This window comes from Amphiprion ocellaris, chromosome 10 (genome assembly GCF_022539595.1).
Source record: "Amphiprion ocellaris isolate individual 3 ecotype Okinawa chromosome 10, ASM2253959v1, whole genome shotgun sequence".
In the NCBI taxonomy this organism is placed as follows: domain Eukaryota; kingdom Metazoa; phylum Chordata; class Actinopteri; family Pomacentridae; genus Amphiprion; species Amphiprion ocellaris.
This window is the reverse complement of record NC_072775.1, coordinates 33377206-33392630: the sequence shown is the minus strand read 5'-3', so window position 1 is coordinate 33392630 and position 15425 is coordinate 33377206. Positions and strand designations below refer to the sequence as shown.

General features: G+C 42.3%; 2 protein-coding genes across 2 annotated transcripts; both read right to left on the bottom strand.

Annotated features, from left to right (window-relative positions):
• Nucleotides 1-1136: 1136 nt before the first annotated feature.
• LOC111580495 (nuclear factor 7, brain-like) lies at nucleotides 1137-3846 on the bottom strand. The gene is made up of 2 exons (XM_023288255.3): nucleotides 3775-3846; nucleotides 1137-3536 (listed from the first exon to the last, which is right to left on the bottom strand). The coding sequence occupies exon 2, from the start codon at nucleotides 3332-3334 to the stop codon at nucleotides 1943-1945; it is 1392 nt and encodes a 463-aa protein (XP_023144023.1). The 5' UTR covers nucleotides 3335-3536; nucleotides 3775-3846; the 3' UTR covers nucleotides 1137-1942.
• A 4171-nt stretch (nucleotides 3847-8017) lies between these two features.
• LOC111580492 (zinc-binding protein A33-like) lies at nucleotides 8018-9770 on the bottom strand. Its single transcript, XM_023288251.3, has one exon. It carries the CDS (start codon nucleotides 9569-9571, stop codon nucleotides 8177-8179), a length of 1395 nt encoding a protein of 464 aa, XP_023144019.2. The 5' UTR covers nucleotides 9572-9770; the 3' UTR covers nucleotides 8018-8176.
• Between the last annotated feature and the right edge of the window lie 5655 nt (nucleotides 9771-15425).

The following is a 15425-nucleotide window of genomic DNA, read 5'->3' as shown; positions in this document are numbered from 1 at the left end:
TTATCAGGTGTTGTCTCTTCATCCCTTCATCTCAGAACACCGTATTCCACCGTGATAATGAACACAATATTACATCGTATTAATTCTGTTCTCTTCCTTCCCTGTTTCCTCACTCACAGCTTTCTTTGTTTCATGTTGTTGTCTTGTATTCGCGTTATTGTGTATCATAGTTAGTCGTTGATTGTCTTCTTGTAACGATAAATGTACATAAATATAAGTCGTGTCTCTACTGTTGTTTTCTTCACGTTTCAGTCCCTAACTTGTACAGATTCCACCTACTGAGCTTTTATAAATAACTTTCTTCTTAAATAATTTCCCCGATCATTCGTGAGGCTCCTCTAGACGCTGCAACAAGAGCTGCTTCGTATGCAGCACCGCTACAGCAATCTGAAGTATTTCACTGGTTGGATATCAGTTAGACTTCATAAAATTTCTGCATAAACATTCAGAGACTCTGTTAAACACACATTTTCCCCTCAGTTACTTTTCACTTTAAATTTTTCACATCCATCCTGTCCAGTAAAACCAGTGTGTTGGTTTCTGAATGTTTGCGATGAACTCAAAGATGAAGTGTTTCTTAATAAGGTGTGAAAACTGTTCTTTATCCAAGTAAACTGTTTCACGCTGTCTTGGATTTGCTGGAAAATGTCAGAGCTGAAAACAGGCTATTTTACATAATTATAGATTCAATATTCCTGTTAGAAACTGTGTGATAAGAGAGAAATGTATAGAGATGATGAACAAGGTGGAACTAAAAGCTGAACGTCCTCCTCTGCTGGTGTCCTGATTGTCGTCAATGTGATCGTGAGCGTCTAGTTAAAGTTGTGTCACCTGGTTTATATGAAGCTGCTTTTATCTGGTCAATCAGTCGTAATGAGCAAATACACTGAACTTCATGTGTTAAAGTTTGTCTTAGTGAAACTTTAATATTTCTAGAAACCAAATCACTGCCACAAAAGAAATGTTTGCTGTTTATAGTATAATCAGTTGACATTTAGAGTGATTATAATTTCATAGAATGGTTTCTGATGCTTAAAATATATGGATTTAAAATGTCTAATATTCTTGTTTATACTGTAATTAACATTTATTGATAGGTTTTACGTATATAAAATAAAGGAACTGTCTCTTCTGCAGTTATCACATTGGCTTTAATGTTTGATAAAGTCTTCATAGATCAATTCAGGTCATGTTCAAGCTTTAATAACATTTCAGCCACAGTGATGAAGCTGCAGTCACTTTTCTACAGGTTGAAAATGATGTCATTTGAGAATGAAGAAAAGCAGAAATAACAATAATTAATTTCCTGGACAATAAAAATTATGAAAGGATTCAATTACTATTATTCTCCACACAGAAGTATATAAAACTCATGTATGATACAATGCAAATTTTAACAAGGAAACTACAATTTTGTAAACGCATCAAAAGACACAAACAACATTTTTCATCACAGCGAACTTCCAAAGCAAAGAGAAAAGCAAATACAATGCGACTTAAAGCACAATATGAGCCAATATTTAAAAAGTAAACTAAATTTTAAAAAGAAATGAAGTCAAACAGAAATCACAGTTTAAAATGTCATTCAGTAATATATGTAGTTAACTATCAAAGCTAATTTATTGTCAGTAAATGAATAGAACATATTCAGAACTGATCTGATGATCAAAGTCATTCAATGTTTCTACAGTAATATTGATCTTTGTCTTCAGAATCTGATGATGAACTGATGATTATTCTGATCACAACATAGTCATGTCAAACAATCCACTGACTGAGAAAGATGTACGGATACAAAGACTGTTTTCTTGATGTCAGTCCAAAGTCTGTTGCTGTTTTCTGTGTTTGTGTTCAGAGTTCACAAAGTCCTGTTGTGGAATCTTCTCCTTGTCTGTGGCTTTTGGAGAGTTTGCATGTTAGTGACAGAGATCATCATCATCTGTTAGTGTTGTTCTACAGTCACACACACCTTCACTGGTAGAATCTTTAGTGGATGAGATAAACTAATGAAAAAAAATGGAAACATCCTCTCAGTGAAAGTGTGTATGAAGGTGTGAATGTGTGTGTTAGTATCAGGATCAGAGAAGGACAGTTTTCCTTTGTTCCAGTCCAGATTCACTCTGATCCTCTGGAGTTTCTTCTTCACTGGTAGATCAGTGGTTGGATGTGATGGAGAGACTGCTGAGTATTTCACAAAAGAGAACAATATTGTCCACGATCCAGATCGGATGTTTCCTTGCCTCTGGACAGATTCTGATAAAACACCAAGTTCCCAGTAATTACTGTCTCCAACCTCGACGTCCCAGCAGTGAGTCCCTGAGTTGAAGCCCTCAGAGCTCAGGACTGAAAAGACATTTTTAAATCTTTCTGGATTATCAGGAAGCTGCTGATAATTTCCATAATTCACGCTGGTCAGATCTTCAGACAGGATAACGGTTGGTTTTGCAGTGTTTGGGTCCAGAATGAGAGGAGTGTAGGAGACCATGTCCTTCATGTTGTTCCAGATGTTGAAGCTCAGGTTGCCCAGATGTTTGGCCTGGTCTATCAGAGCTCCTGAGTGCAGCTGTGGATCCTCCAGCAGGGGGCAGCGCTGGACTCTTTCCACTGCAGCCTTGTAGTTGAGCAGGAATGAGACGTCTTCAGCTCTCAGCTGCTCCTCTGTGGCTCTGACTGTGTCTGAAAGATCTGCTATCTCTCTGCTCAGAGCCTCCATCTTCTCCTTCATCATCCCAGTCTTCTGCTCCTCTTCCTCCCTCAGTGCAGCCATCCTGGCCTCCTCTTCCTTCATTAGAAACTGGTGAAGCTTCTTGAACTGATCCTGAATCTGCCTCTCTGTGTGTCGGGTCTGGACCCGAATGTGTTTTGCTGTTTGATCAAACTTGACTTTAACTTGTTCAGAAACCTTTAATTTGTTCTTTAAGGGCTCCAGAGTTTGCTGAAGTTGCTTCCTGTGTTGTTGTGCAGCTTCATGGATGGGTCTGAATGTGTGGTTGGAGTGTTTTTCTGAATCTCTGCAGATGAGACACACTGGCTGCTGATGGTCCAGACAGAAGAGTTTGAGTTCCTCAGAGTGCAGACTGCAGAGAGACTCTGAACATCTCTGACGTTTATCCAGTAAGAAGCTCTCACACAGATTCTTCAGGACCAAGTTAGGAGGTAATTGACGCTTTAAATGTCTTCTTTTACAAACTGGACACTGACGGTTTGGATTCTCAGTCCACCAGATCTGCAGACAGACTCTACAGAAGCTGTGGCTACATGACAGCATGACAGGATCTTTAAAGATGTCATGGCAGACAGGACAGCAGAGATCCTCCTCTAATCTGGAAGCCATTTAGTCTCTGAGTGAAGCTGAAAACACAGCAGGCCGACGACTGCAACAGGAAACCTGAGAGTCACACTCTGCTCCTTGAAAAGTGTACAACTGGTTCAGAGTGGAGTCGATGTAACGGCTGTCAGTGTGTCTAGAGCCCCAAAGAGGACAACTTGGTTGAATGTTCTCCAGCTTTTATCTTCCTCAGCAATGCAAAACGACACTGTAGAAGAGATTAAAACACATTAATCACCTTCTGGTCACCTTTCCTCGTGTACTCTGCTCCCTCAGTAATAAAAAACAATTTATAAAGTCAATTTTCAACCACAAATCTCACAACAATGAAAGCAAACCAAATCCAAGGAGAAGAACAATGCCAAATGGCGGCCACATTAACACAGTGCGTCAGGGTGGAGTGACTGAATGGAAACAAAACTCATAAATTAAAATAAAACACATACCTGTAGAAGAGATTCCTCCACATTAATGGGATTCTGGTCACCTTTCCTCATGCACTCTGCTCCTAAACATGCAAACAAGAACAGTTATCCAAGGTTGTTTAAATCAATCCAACTGGACTTTAAGAAGGTTCCTTGAAGACGTTTCACCTCTCATCCAAGAGGCTTCTTCAGTTCTGGTGGTGGTTGATGTTGCCTCAGCTTATAACCTCTGTGAGGTGTGGTCAGTGTTACTCACATTCTGACGACCATTGCCAAGGCCCATCTGGCTCCTCAACGATGGTCGTTGGGAGCCAGGGAGTGACAAAGGGGGTCGTTGAAATGCGAGTTTCACCGAGCCCTCGTATGCTAATGGTGGTCGTTAGCATGAGCCACCTCACCTGAGTCATTCTGCTGAGTAGTTCTTTTGGGGAGTTTTGAAAGGACCTGATTGTAAAATGGCAAAAGATGATGTCGCAGACCACCCCCCCTGTTCAGAGATGGCTTCTCCACTTTGACACGGATGGCTTCTTTCACGCCTCTCTCAAACCATCTGTCCTCCCTGTCCAAAATCTGAACATTGGTGTCCTGAAATGAGTGTCCCTCTTCCTTGAGGTGAAGGAAGACCGCCGAATCCTGTCCTGAGGAACTGGCTCTTCTGTGTTGAGCCATACGTTTGTTAAGTGGCTGTTTGGTTTCCCCTATGTAGAGATCTGAGCATTCCTCGCTGCATTTAACTGCATACACCAGGTTGCTCTTCTGACTGTGTGGTGTGGGGTCTTTTGGGTGGACCAGTCTTTGTCTGAGGGTGTTATTTGGCTTAAAAAAGACAGGGATCTGGTGTTTGTTGAAGATCCTCCTCAGTTTTTCAGACAGTCCAGACACATACGGAATCACTATGTTGTTTCGCCTGTTCTCCTTCTCTTCAGTCCTCACTGGGTTGTTCTCCTTTCTGGATCTTGTGTGAGCCTTCACAAAGGTCCAGTCAGGATATCCACAAGTTTTCAGTGCCCCTTTCAGGTGTTTGTGTTCTTTTTCCTGGCCTTGGGTACTGGTGGGTAACTTGTCGGTCCTGTGTTGCAGGGTCCTGATGACCCCTAGCTTGCGCTCCAGTGGGTGGTGAGAGTCAAAAAGCAGGTACTGGTCCATGTGTGTTGGTTTCCTGTATACCCCAACACTCAGACTTCTGTACTCTTCTATGTGGACCTCACAATCCAAAAAGGGCAAACTGTTATCCTTTACATCCTCTCTGGTGAACTTGATGTTGCTGTCCACAGAGTTGATGTGTTCGGTGAAAGTTTTCACCTCCTGGATTCTGATCTTGACCCATGTGTTGTCCACGTATCGGAACCAGTGGCTCGGTGTTGCTCCGTTAAACGAGGTCAGGGCCCTGTGTTCCACTTCTTCCATGTACAGATTGGCTACAATAGGAGACACTGGCGAGCCCATGGCACATCTATGTTTCTGCCTATAGAAGCTCCCTCTGTACTGGAAATAGGTGGTGTTCAGGCAGAGGTCCAAAAGTTGGAAAATCTGGTCTGGGTTGAAGTTTGTTCTGTCACTGAGAGTGTTGTCTTGTAAAAGCCGCTGTCTCACTGTTTCCACCGCCTCCGTTGTAGGAACACATGTGAATAGGGAGGTGACATCGTAGGATACCATGGTCTCATCCGTATCCAATCTCAGTCCTCTCACCTTTTCCACAAAGTGCAAGGAGTTCTGTACAGGGTGGGGATTCTTCCCCACCAGCGGGGCCAAGATGTTGGCTACATGTTTGGCAATGTTGTAGGTAACAGAGTTAGTGCTGTTGACAATAGGCCTGAGGGGTGAATAACACTGACCACACCTCACAGAGGTTATAAGCTGAGGCAACATCAACCTCCACCAGAACTGAAGAAGCCTCTTGGATGAGAGGTGAAACGTCTTCAAGGAACTTTCTTAAAGTCCAGTTGGATTGATTTAAACAACCTTGGATAACCATGACCTGGATGAATGAGAAACTACAGAGACGAACAAGAACAGTGTTTAGACGAGCTGCGCTGCGTGAGAACAGACACTCCTCTACAGACAAACCGCGCCAAAAAAGTGAAAACAAAAACGTCTATAAAACTTATAATAACGGTCAAAACAACACAGAACAGATTAATAACATAATAATATACATCAGTTAACAACATGCAGCAGAGACTTCAACATAAATGGCTAAATCTACAAAGAAAACACGACATCACAGCAGCACGTTACTCCACAACTTACCCTCAGCAGCAGAACAACACTGTGGGGTTCACGGGAGAAGCTACGGAAGCCGGCGAGGAGCTACGGAAGCCCAGGAGACACAGACAAGGCAGAGTGCAGAAAGGCAATTCTCACAGGCAAATGTCAATAAAACAACGGAAAATAAAAATAACTCACTGAGATGAAATTCACAACTGCTCAACGTAACATCAACAAACATGAACTGGAAATAATAATTCATAAAATGCATTTTTAACTCCGTTACACATGAAGGCAAGTAACTTTCAGTCTCTGAATTCTCTTTCATTCACTGAAAGTAAATATCTGTAGAGCTCCTAACTACTCTACTACCAGATTAACGGCTGTTATCAGGTGTTGTCTCTTCATCCCTTCATCTCAGAACACTGTATTCCACCGTGATAATGAACACAATATTACATCGTATTAATTCTGTTCTCTTCCTTTTCTGTTTCGTCCCTCACACCTTTCTTTGCTTTATGTTGTTTTCTTGTCTTAATGTGCGTCTTTGTGTGTCATAGTTAGCAATTGAATGTCTTCTTGTAACAATAAATGTACATGGATGTAAGTTTAGTGTCTGTACTGTTTTGTTCGTCACATTTCAGTCTCTAACTTGTACAGATTCCACCTACTGAGCTTTTATAAATAACTTTCAACCTAAATAATTTCCCCAATTATTCCTGAGGCTCCTTTAGACGCTGCAAAAAGAGCTGCCTCACATGCAGAACCATTAAAGTAATTTGAAGTATTTTACTTGCTGAAAATAAATTCGACATCAAAACATTCTTGGATCAACATTCAGAGACCCCGTTGAGCAGACATTTTCCCATCAATTACTTTTCAGATTTGTCATTTGAGCTTCAATGTTCTAATTCAGCCCTCATTGATCAAATCAGGTCATTTTCATGCATTAATAACTTTTCAGCCACAGTGTTGAAGCTGCAGTCACTTTTTAACAGGTTAAAAATTACAATATTTGAGATTTTTTAGCAGCAATAATTTATTAACTGGACTACAAAAAGGACAAACTTATTGCTGTCCTCACACTGGAAATACATAAAACCTATGTATGATACAATCTAAATTTTAACAAGAAAGCAAACAACAATATTGCAAACACATGAAAAGATTAAATACCTACCTACTATTGAACAAACCTCAGTTGTCACAGGAGAAGCAGCAACACAAACCAAATCAGAGCAAATCATTTCATTTTAACAAATGAACTAAAATGGTTTGTTTGATCCTTGATGGGACAAAAAGAACACAGGAGTTATCACTAAATATAAGTTTATTTCACACAACTAGAAGGCAAACTCACCCAGGAATCAACAAACCAAATCAAAACAAGGTGTCCTGACTCCACCCACCAGACTCCTGCAGAGATAAGCCCCGCCCCTCCTCATTAAAAGGTGCTTCCAGCAGAAACAGCAGCTAAAATGGAGCATTTCAGACAATGAATCACTGCAGCACTGTACAATATCAGAAAAATAATGCGCTTCTGAATGTGAAAGCATGAAAACATATTCGAGTAGATGGAAAAATAACATTTTCAACCAGAAAATATTCAGAATACGGGCTCTGTAACTCCTGCTTACAACACTGGTGGTGATGTTGAAAAGACTCTTCACATGACAGAAGTAATGACAGCTGGATTCTCTACATGGAAATAGAAGCTGCTGATTAAATACAGTCAGAATGATGCTGGACGAAAGATGCAGAACTGGATTCAGAATGTTTCATCCCAAAGTACTTTCAGGGTTAAAGGTGGAAGCACTTTCAAATAACAGTGAACGTCAAATAAGAAGTGACTCAAAGTTCAACATAAACTTCTGTTTAACAAAGTAAACTGAAAGGAAAGAAATGTCATTCAGTAATATAGTTAACTAAGTATCACAACTAATTTACTTTTAATGAATGAATAGAACATATTCAGAACTGATCTGAGTTTTGAAATGTTTCTACAGTAATATTAATCTTTGTCTTAACAATCCAGAAAAACTGTGGTGATTATTTCACCGCAATGAAATTTCAACCAATGCACTGATTCACAGATACATATGGATGAAAAGACGTTTTTCTTTATCACAGTTCACAAAGTCCTGTTGTGGAATCTTCTCCTTGTCTGTGGCTTTTGGAGAGTTTGCATGTTAGTGACAGAGATCATCATCATCTGTTAGTGTTGTTCTACAGTCACACACACCTTCACTGGTAGAATCTTTAGTGGATGATTTGACAGAGTGTCAAAAAATGGAAACATCCTCTCAGTGAAAGTGTGTGTGAAGGTGTGTATGTGTGTGTTAGTATCAGGATCAGAGAAGGACAGTTTTCCTTTGTTCCAGTCCAGATTCACTCTGATCCTCTGAAACTTCCTCTTCACTGGGAGATCAGTTTCTGGATGTGATGGAAAGACTGTTGAGTATATACCGTAATAGAACCGCATTGTCCATAATCCGTGTACTATATTTCCTTTTCTCTGGAAAGATTCTGTTAAAACACCCAGTTCCCAGTCTGGACTGTCTCCAACCTCGACATCCCAGCTGTGAGTCCCTGAGTTGAAGCCCTCAGAGCTCAGGACTGAGAAGTTGAAATTACCAAACCTCTCTGGATTATCAGGAAGCTGCTGCTTATCTCCTCCTCTCACACTGGTCAGATCTTCAGACAGGATCAGTTTTGAATCAGAAGTGTTTGGGTCCAGAATGAGAGGAGTGTAGGAGACCATGTCCTTCATGTTGTTCCAGATGTTGAAGCTCAGGTTGCCCAGATGTTTGGCCTGGTCTATCAGAGCTCCTGAGTGCAGCTGTGGATCCTCCAGCAGGGGGCAGCGCTGGACTCTTTCCACTGCAGCCTTGTAGTTGAGCAGGAATGAGACGTCTTCAGCTCTCAGCTGCTCCTCTGTGGCTCTGACTGTGTCTGAAAGATCTGCTATCTCTCTGCTCAGAGCCTCCATCTTCTCCTTCATCATCCCAGTCTTCTGCTCCTCTTCCTCCCTCAGTGCAGCCATCCTGGCCTCCTCTTCCTTCATTAGAAACTGGTGAAGCTTCTTGAACTGATCCTGAATCTGCCTCTCTGTGTGTCGGGTCTGGACCTGAATGTGTTTTGCTGTTTGATCAAACTTGACTTTAACTTGTTCAGAAACCTTTAATTTGTTCTTTAAGGTCTCCAGAGTTTCCTGAAGTTGCTTCCTGTGTTGTTGTGCAGCTTCATGGATGGGTCTGAATGTGTGGTTGGAGTGTTTTTCTGAATCTCTGCAGACGACACACACTGGCTGCTGATGGTCCAGACAGAAGAGTTTGAGTTCCTCAGAGTGCAGACTGCAGAGAGACTCTGAACATCTCTGACGTTTATCCAGTAAGAAGCTCTCACACAGATTCTTCAGGACCAAGTTAGGAGGTAATTGACGCTTTAAATGTCTTCTTTTACAAACTGGACACTCACGGTTTGGATTCTCAGTCCACCAGCTCTGCAGACAGACTTTACAGACGCTGTGGCTACATGACAGCATGACAGGATCTTTAAAGATGTCATGGCAGACAGGACAGCAGAGATCCTCCTCTAATCTGGAAGCCATTTAGTCTCTGAGTGAAGCTGAAAACACAGCAGGCCGACGACTGCAACAGGAAATCTGGAGTCACACTCTGCTCCTTGAAAAGTGTACAACTGGTTCAGTGTGGAGTCAACAGCAGGTTGAAGTGGCAGAATTCCAGTATCTCCAGTGTTTACAGTATTCCCAGTATTCTCTACAGTCTTAGTAGAAGTGATGGTTTGAGTCTGAAGGTGAATCTTGTCTGTTTGTCAGTGTTTCTTGTCAGTGAGGCAGAATAACAACCTGTTTCCTAATGAGTCTCAGGTAAATGAGGGAAGAGGTGGAGTTTTATGGAAATTTTGTTGTCACGACAACGGCGTGTTTCCTGGTTTGTACAGTGAAACCTGATTCAGGGATTAAACACAACAATCAATGAGACAACAGCATCTGTAGTTCAGTAGATGACGAGCCAATCACTTGACACAGAGACTGTTTGTGTTTGTATTTTACATTGAATGTCTATGATGTTGTTGAACTGGTTTCTCCTCCTGCTGCAGTTTTTTGTCATCAGAAGCAGAACAACACTGTGATGCAGCAGCTGATGAAGCTCTCAGATTGTAGTTAGTTCTTTTCCAAAACATTTGCATAATGTTACAGGAAAACGAAGAACATTGTCCGTGTGTGGAGACACGCATCAGAATTCAAACACTGCCCACCTTTCAAAGTTCATTCATGTTTCACACAGTTGACATCCACAATCATCCAACAGTCCAACCACAACTTTCCAAATAATCCGTCAGTATGTTCCAAACTATGGAGGACTAAAAGTGCCAAAATTAAATAAATCAATACATCATTAAATAATTAATAAATATGTCATTAATTAATTAAAATTGAAATCAAATATGTCATTAATTAATTAAAATTGGAATTAAATACATAAATGTGTTATTAAATATGTCATGAATTCATTAAAAATACCAATTCATTTTAAGTAAAAAAAATATATTATCATTTCACTATTTAATTAATTATTTCATGTTCCTTGTGTTGCAGTGGATCATGAATTTATTTTTTCCGTCAACCTCACCCGTCAAAGTCGGTGGGCGGATCCTAACACCTGATTGGTTACCCTGCACATCGAGTCAAGGCAAATCGATTCCAGATAATGGATTGATGCAGAGCTTGTGAACACATTCCGTTACACTGGGTGGCGCTATTCACCTCTACGTTGGTTTGGATACTCTATTAAACAAAACTTTATTGGCAACCGCTAAAGACTTGGTCCTCTAGCCCAAATGTTGATACAGCGCGGTGCAAGACAAAATTTCCTTTTGCATTTCCTTTAGCACCTACTCGGGGCGGTACGGCTCGCCACTACTGTACTGGACTCGGCTCGACTCGGTTTAGTTGTTTTTCCATATAACCTCATCGTGGGTGGAGTCGTCATAGCACGGCGGCCCGAAAGTCCCTTAACGTCATTTGTGTGCAACACAAACGCAACATAATAATGGACATGGAGGCGATGGTTCACCTGCTGCTGGTTCTGCGGCTTTCTGTCAGATTCAAAGTAATAAAAGAGTCGGAGAAAGCTGAGAGCGGCGAGTCGAAACACTCAGGAGACACACAGGTGAGTTTGGGAGGCGATGCAGCTGTATCAAGCTGGAGACAAGAGGATATGAACTATGATATGAGGGTAAGCTAATGCTAGTTCGGTAGCTATCGTATATTAGTCCTGTGAACGACCCTGTAATGGCTGCAGTTTGTCGCTATTAGGTATTAAAATATGTATGCTGTGTATGTGTTTCAGATGCTCTCTGATGAGACTTCATGGGATTTACCTGAAGCAGCAGCACATGAGCCTGCAGTGGCACAAGGTGTAGAGGAGGAGGGCAGAGATGTACAGGATGCACTACGTGTCATGCAAAAGTTAGGTTATTCTTCTTGTCATACTTCTGTTTTTTGGTCCCCAGACCACTATTGTTTTCTTGAATGCAATTCTGACAATAAACTTTTGTACCTTTTGCAGATGTGTCTATGCTATTGTTTGTTTGTGAAGGTTAGAAAGATTAAACGAGAAATTAAACGCCAAAACATTAGAACAGCTGTTTTAAGAATATTCCAGTTTGATAAATCAGTATTGCTTTGGTGTAATTCAGTCAACGGAATTATGAACCATAAAGTAGTTTGTGTTAAAACATGTTAAATCCCATTAAACATAAATACATTATTAGGGAATACAGAATTGTTTGGTTCAGACTATTGAATCTTTTCCTACCAGTGTCTTAACAGACAAAATGAAAAGTTATGATGCAGTCACATAAGTCACAAAATAGTTTATTAGTCAGCAGCAAAATCAGAACTATTTACAATGTGCAAAGTACAAACTGTGGTGGGCCTCTCCTACAGTGGAGGGCTAAAAGTAAAACTACATACAATACAGGTGCTGGTCATATAATTAGAATATCATGAAGAAGTTTATTTATTTCAGTAACTCCATTCAAAAAGTGAAACTTGTATATTATATTCATTCATTACACAGAGACTGATATATTTCAAATGTTTATTTCTCGTAACTTTGATGATTATACCTGAATACTAACAAAAATCCCAAATTTGGTATCTCAGAAAATTGGAATATTGTGGAAAGATTCAACATTGAAGACACCTCTAATCAGCTAATTAACTCAAAACATCTGCAAAGGCCTTTAAATGGTCTCTCAGCCTAGTTCTGTAGGCTACACAATCATGCTGCTGACCTGACAGTTGTCCAAAAGACAAGCTTTTTCATGATATTCTAGTTATATGACCAGCACTTGTAAATCTCAAGTCTATGGGAGGTGGACTCGCTCACACTCACCGGCTGCCCATTGCCTGCCCCAGCACACCCAGCACTGCCTGCCCCAGCACTGCTTGCCCCAGCTGCCCCAGCACACCCAGCACTGCCTGCACCAGCTGCCCCAGCATGGCCTGCCCCAGTACACCCAGCACTGCCTGCACCAGCTGCCCCAGCACTGCCTGCACCAGCTGCCCCAGCACTGCCTGCCCCAGCACACCCAGCACTGCCTGCCCCAGCACACCCGGCCCTGCCTGCCCCAGCACACCCGGCACTGCCTGCCCCAGCACACCCAGCACTGCCTGCCCCAGCTCACCCAGGAATGACTGGTTGAAGGCAGTATTCTGGGCCATCTCCTCCCACTGCAAGGCCGCTTCATTCTCTCTTGGTTTCAGATGTTGGTGTTATCCTAGGAATATGGAAGAGAATAATAAAAAATAAAGAAACTATAGAAAGAGGAACAGGGAGGGAAAAGAAATAGTAAAATTAAATAGAACATAATATAAACAGAAATGTACAGCTCGACTGGAATATATGAACACATTAGCAAAATGGTAATTGCTATAAACACAGTAGTTCAAAAAGCAGAGAATGCTGTTTGTGGTGAAAAAAAATACTGTACATGTCCACTGGAATACTGACTATTGTACAGGTGTGTAGGAATGGCTCAGCTGTTTATTACAGTGATGACAGTGGGGAAGAAACTGTTTTTGTGTCTGGAGGTTTCTGTGTACAGGGATCTGTAGTGCCTGCCAGAGGGCAGGAGGGGAAACAGTTTAATGTCCAGGGTGAGTGGGGTCTCTGATGATGTTTTCTGCAGTCCATACTATAGGCTGTAGTCTGTTTCTGTCCTGCTGTGTGGCTGATCCAGAGGTGCACAGGACAGATTGGATGACTGCAGTGTAGAACTGGATCAACAGCTCCTGCAGCAGGCCATGTCTCCTCAGCTGTCGTAGGAAATACATCCTCTGCTGAGCCTTTTTCAGGATGGAGTGGATGTTCGTCTCCCACTGCAGGTCCTGAGAGATTGTAGTCCCCAGGAGCTAGAAGGACTCCACAGCTATGATGTGATGTGTTTAGCCACTCGTCCATCCATTTTCAATCAGGATCATGTCTTTGATAGATTTATTTTAATAAATTTTTGGTACTCTTTACTTTAACCAAAGCACAAGCAGTACCTCCTCCACCACAACTAAAAACAACGTGGTGTGAACTTCATTTCATCCTGTGCACATTTTGGAGTTGCTAAGAACAGCAGTGTTTTCTTATTTCTATGTATACTTTCATCCAGTCATTCAGTTTCACAGCTACCTAGTGACTATAAGAAGAATGGTTGCAATACTACACTGCACCAGAAAGTAAATTAATTAGAGTGAGTTGCTTGTTAAGTCAATGGGAAAAAAATGCAGCTGCATGTGTTCTGTTTATGTGTCACTGTAGCTACATGTAGCTTTCATCAGGCGTTCCTGAGCTGGCATGCTGCACAGTTTGCATTTACACCTGTCTGAATTCTTGGTCGTTGGTCTCGCTGTTCTGATCATGCTTGCAGGCATTTACACCTGTAGTAATAATAACAATGCGAAAATCAACCACGGTCTCTGTTTACCGTGTCTTACCAGTGATAAGACGTTGCTGTTACGTGCTGGAGGTTGATGTTGACAGTGTCGGTGTCCCAGCTGGTACTGGTGTCGAAGCTGGTGCTGGAGAGGAGCCGCTGCTGGTGCTGGAGAGGAGGCAGGGGAGCTGTGGGCTCCATGACGGAGGTGGAGTAGGGTTAGCACGTGGAAAGGGATTCTTGAACAGAAATAAACACTCACCCTAAGTACACGAAAAATACGACATGCTGACTGAAGTATTAGCTTCTGAGAGCTAAACGTTAGAAACAGCAGCACGAAATACAAGCAGAGCACGGAGTTAGCGCTGATGGCTAACTAGCTAGCGCCGATGGCTAACTAGTTAGCGCTGACGGCTAACTTGCTAGCTTATTGTCTGCTACAGGAGACAACGACGTTACTTTCTAAATATACTTGTTTGCTTAAAAGAAGCTTGCCACCAATGGGATAAATGATGTATAAGTTTCTTGAAGTCACAAAACACTCACCGTCCTCGAACGTCTCCAACAATGCAGCAGCTGAGTCTCCCTCCTGTTGCTGGCAGTGCCAGTAAATAGCTTCCATTAAACCTCTTCCAACACCTCCTGGTTGACCCACGCCAGCCGCTGTGGTCCTTGGTGGACCAATAGTCACTTTTGAGCTTTTTCAGCTTCTCCCTACACTGCTTCTGTCCTCTTTATATACAGTCTACTGTATATGTGAGCGGCCATCCGCTCAGAGACCTCCTGATAAACTTTCTCCATCCAGCTCCCTCTGTATTCTTTGGTCCACCACCAAAGACAAAGTCTCGACCTCTTCATTCACCCGCGGTACAGGTCTGGCTGTCATATTAAAATTATGAAGAACAGAGAGTTCCGTGAAGAGCAATGCACCGTCGCTGTTTACAGTTGTTTTTTAATGCAGGGTTTTGTTTTCGTGCTGGAGTTGCTCTGTGTGTCGTCACTCCCTGTCCAATCAGTGGCCTGCACTCCTGTCCAATCAATGGCCTGCACTATGTAGACGTCACATTATCGGCTCATCTCAGCTCGCTGGGAACCTCAGCCAGAAAGTGCTGAAAATAGCGCCTAGTACCAGGCACTAGTCCGTATGGAAACGCTCGCAAACAAAGACGAGCCGAGCCGTGCCGCGCCGAGTAGGCCCTAAAGGAAAAGCCCTCGACACTCCGAGCATCGCTGCAATTTGACAGGCTGGTAATCCACAAAGAACGTGATGTTCCAGAACTTCCCTCGGTATGCCAAACGCCAAACGCCCTGGTCCCTGTGTGTGCTCCTGTTGCACCCTGGTACCAGAAAAGCGGCGGAGTACTTCTTCTAAATTTGCAGTCACTCTACGGTCAACATCTTGGTCGGAAAGTGCGGAAATAACTCCAACAACTTCAATAAATTCCTCTGCTTTACACGCTACATGCTCGGGGTCAGCAGGTCCTGCTTCCACATACTCTGCAAGGTCT

Bases quoted from the DNA above. Each gene is read 5' to 3' on its own strand.
- LOC111580492 (XM_023288251.3), bottom strand. From the start codon at position 9,571: ATGGCTTCCAGATTAGAGGAGGATCTCTGCTGTCCTGTCTGCCATGAC.
- LOC111580495 (XM_023288255.3), bottom strand. From the start codon at position 3,334: ATGGCTTCCAGATTAGAGGAGGATCTCTGCTGTCCTGTCTGCCATGAC.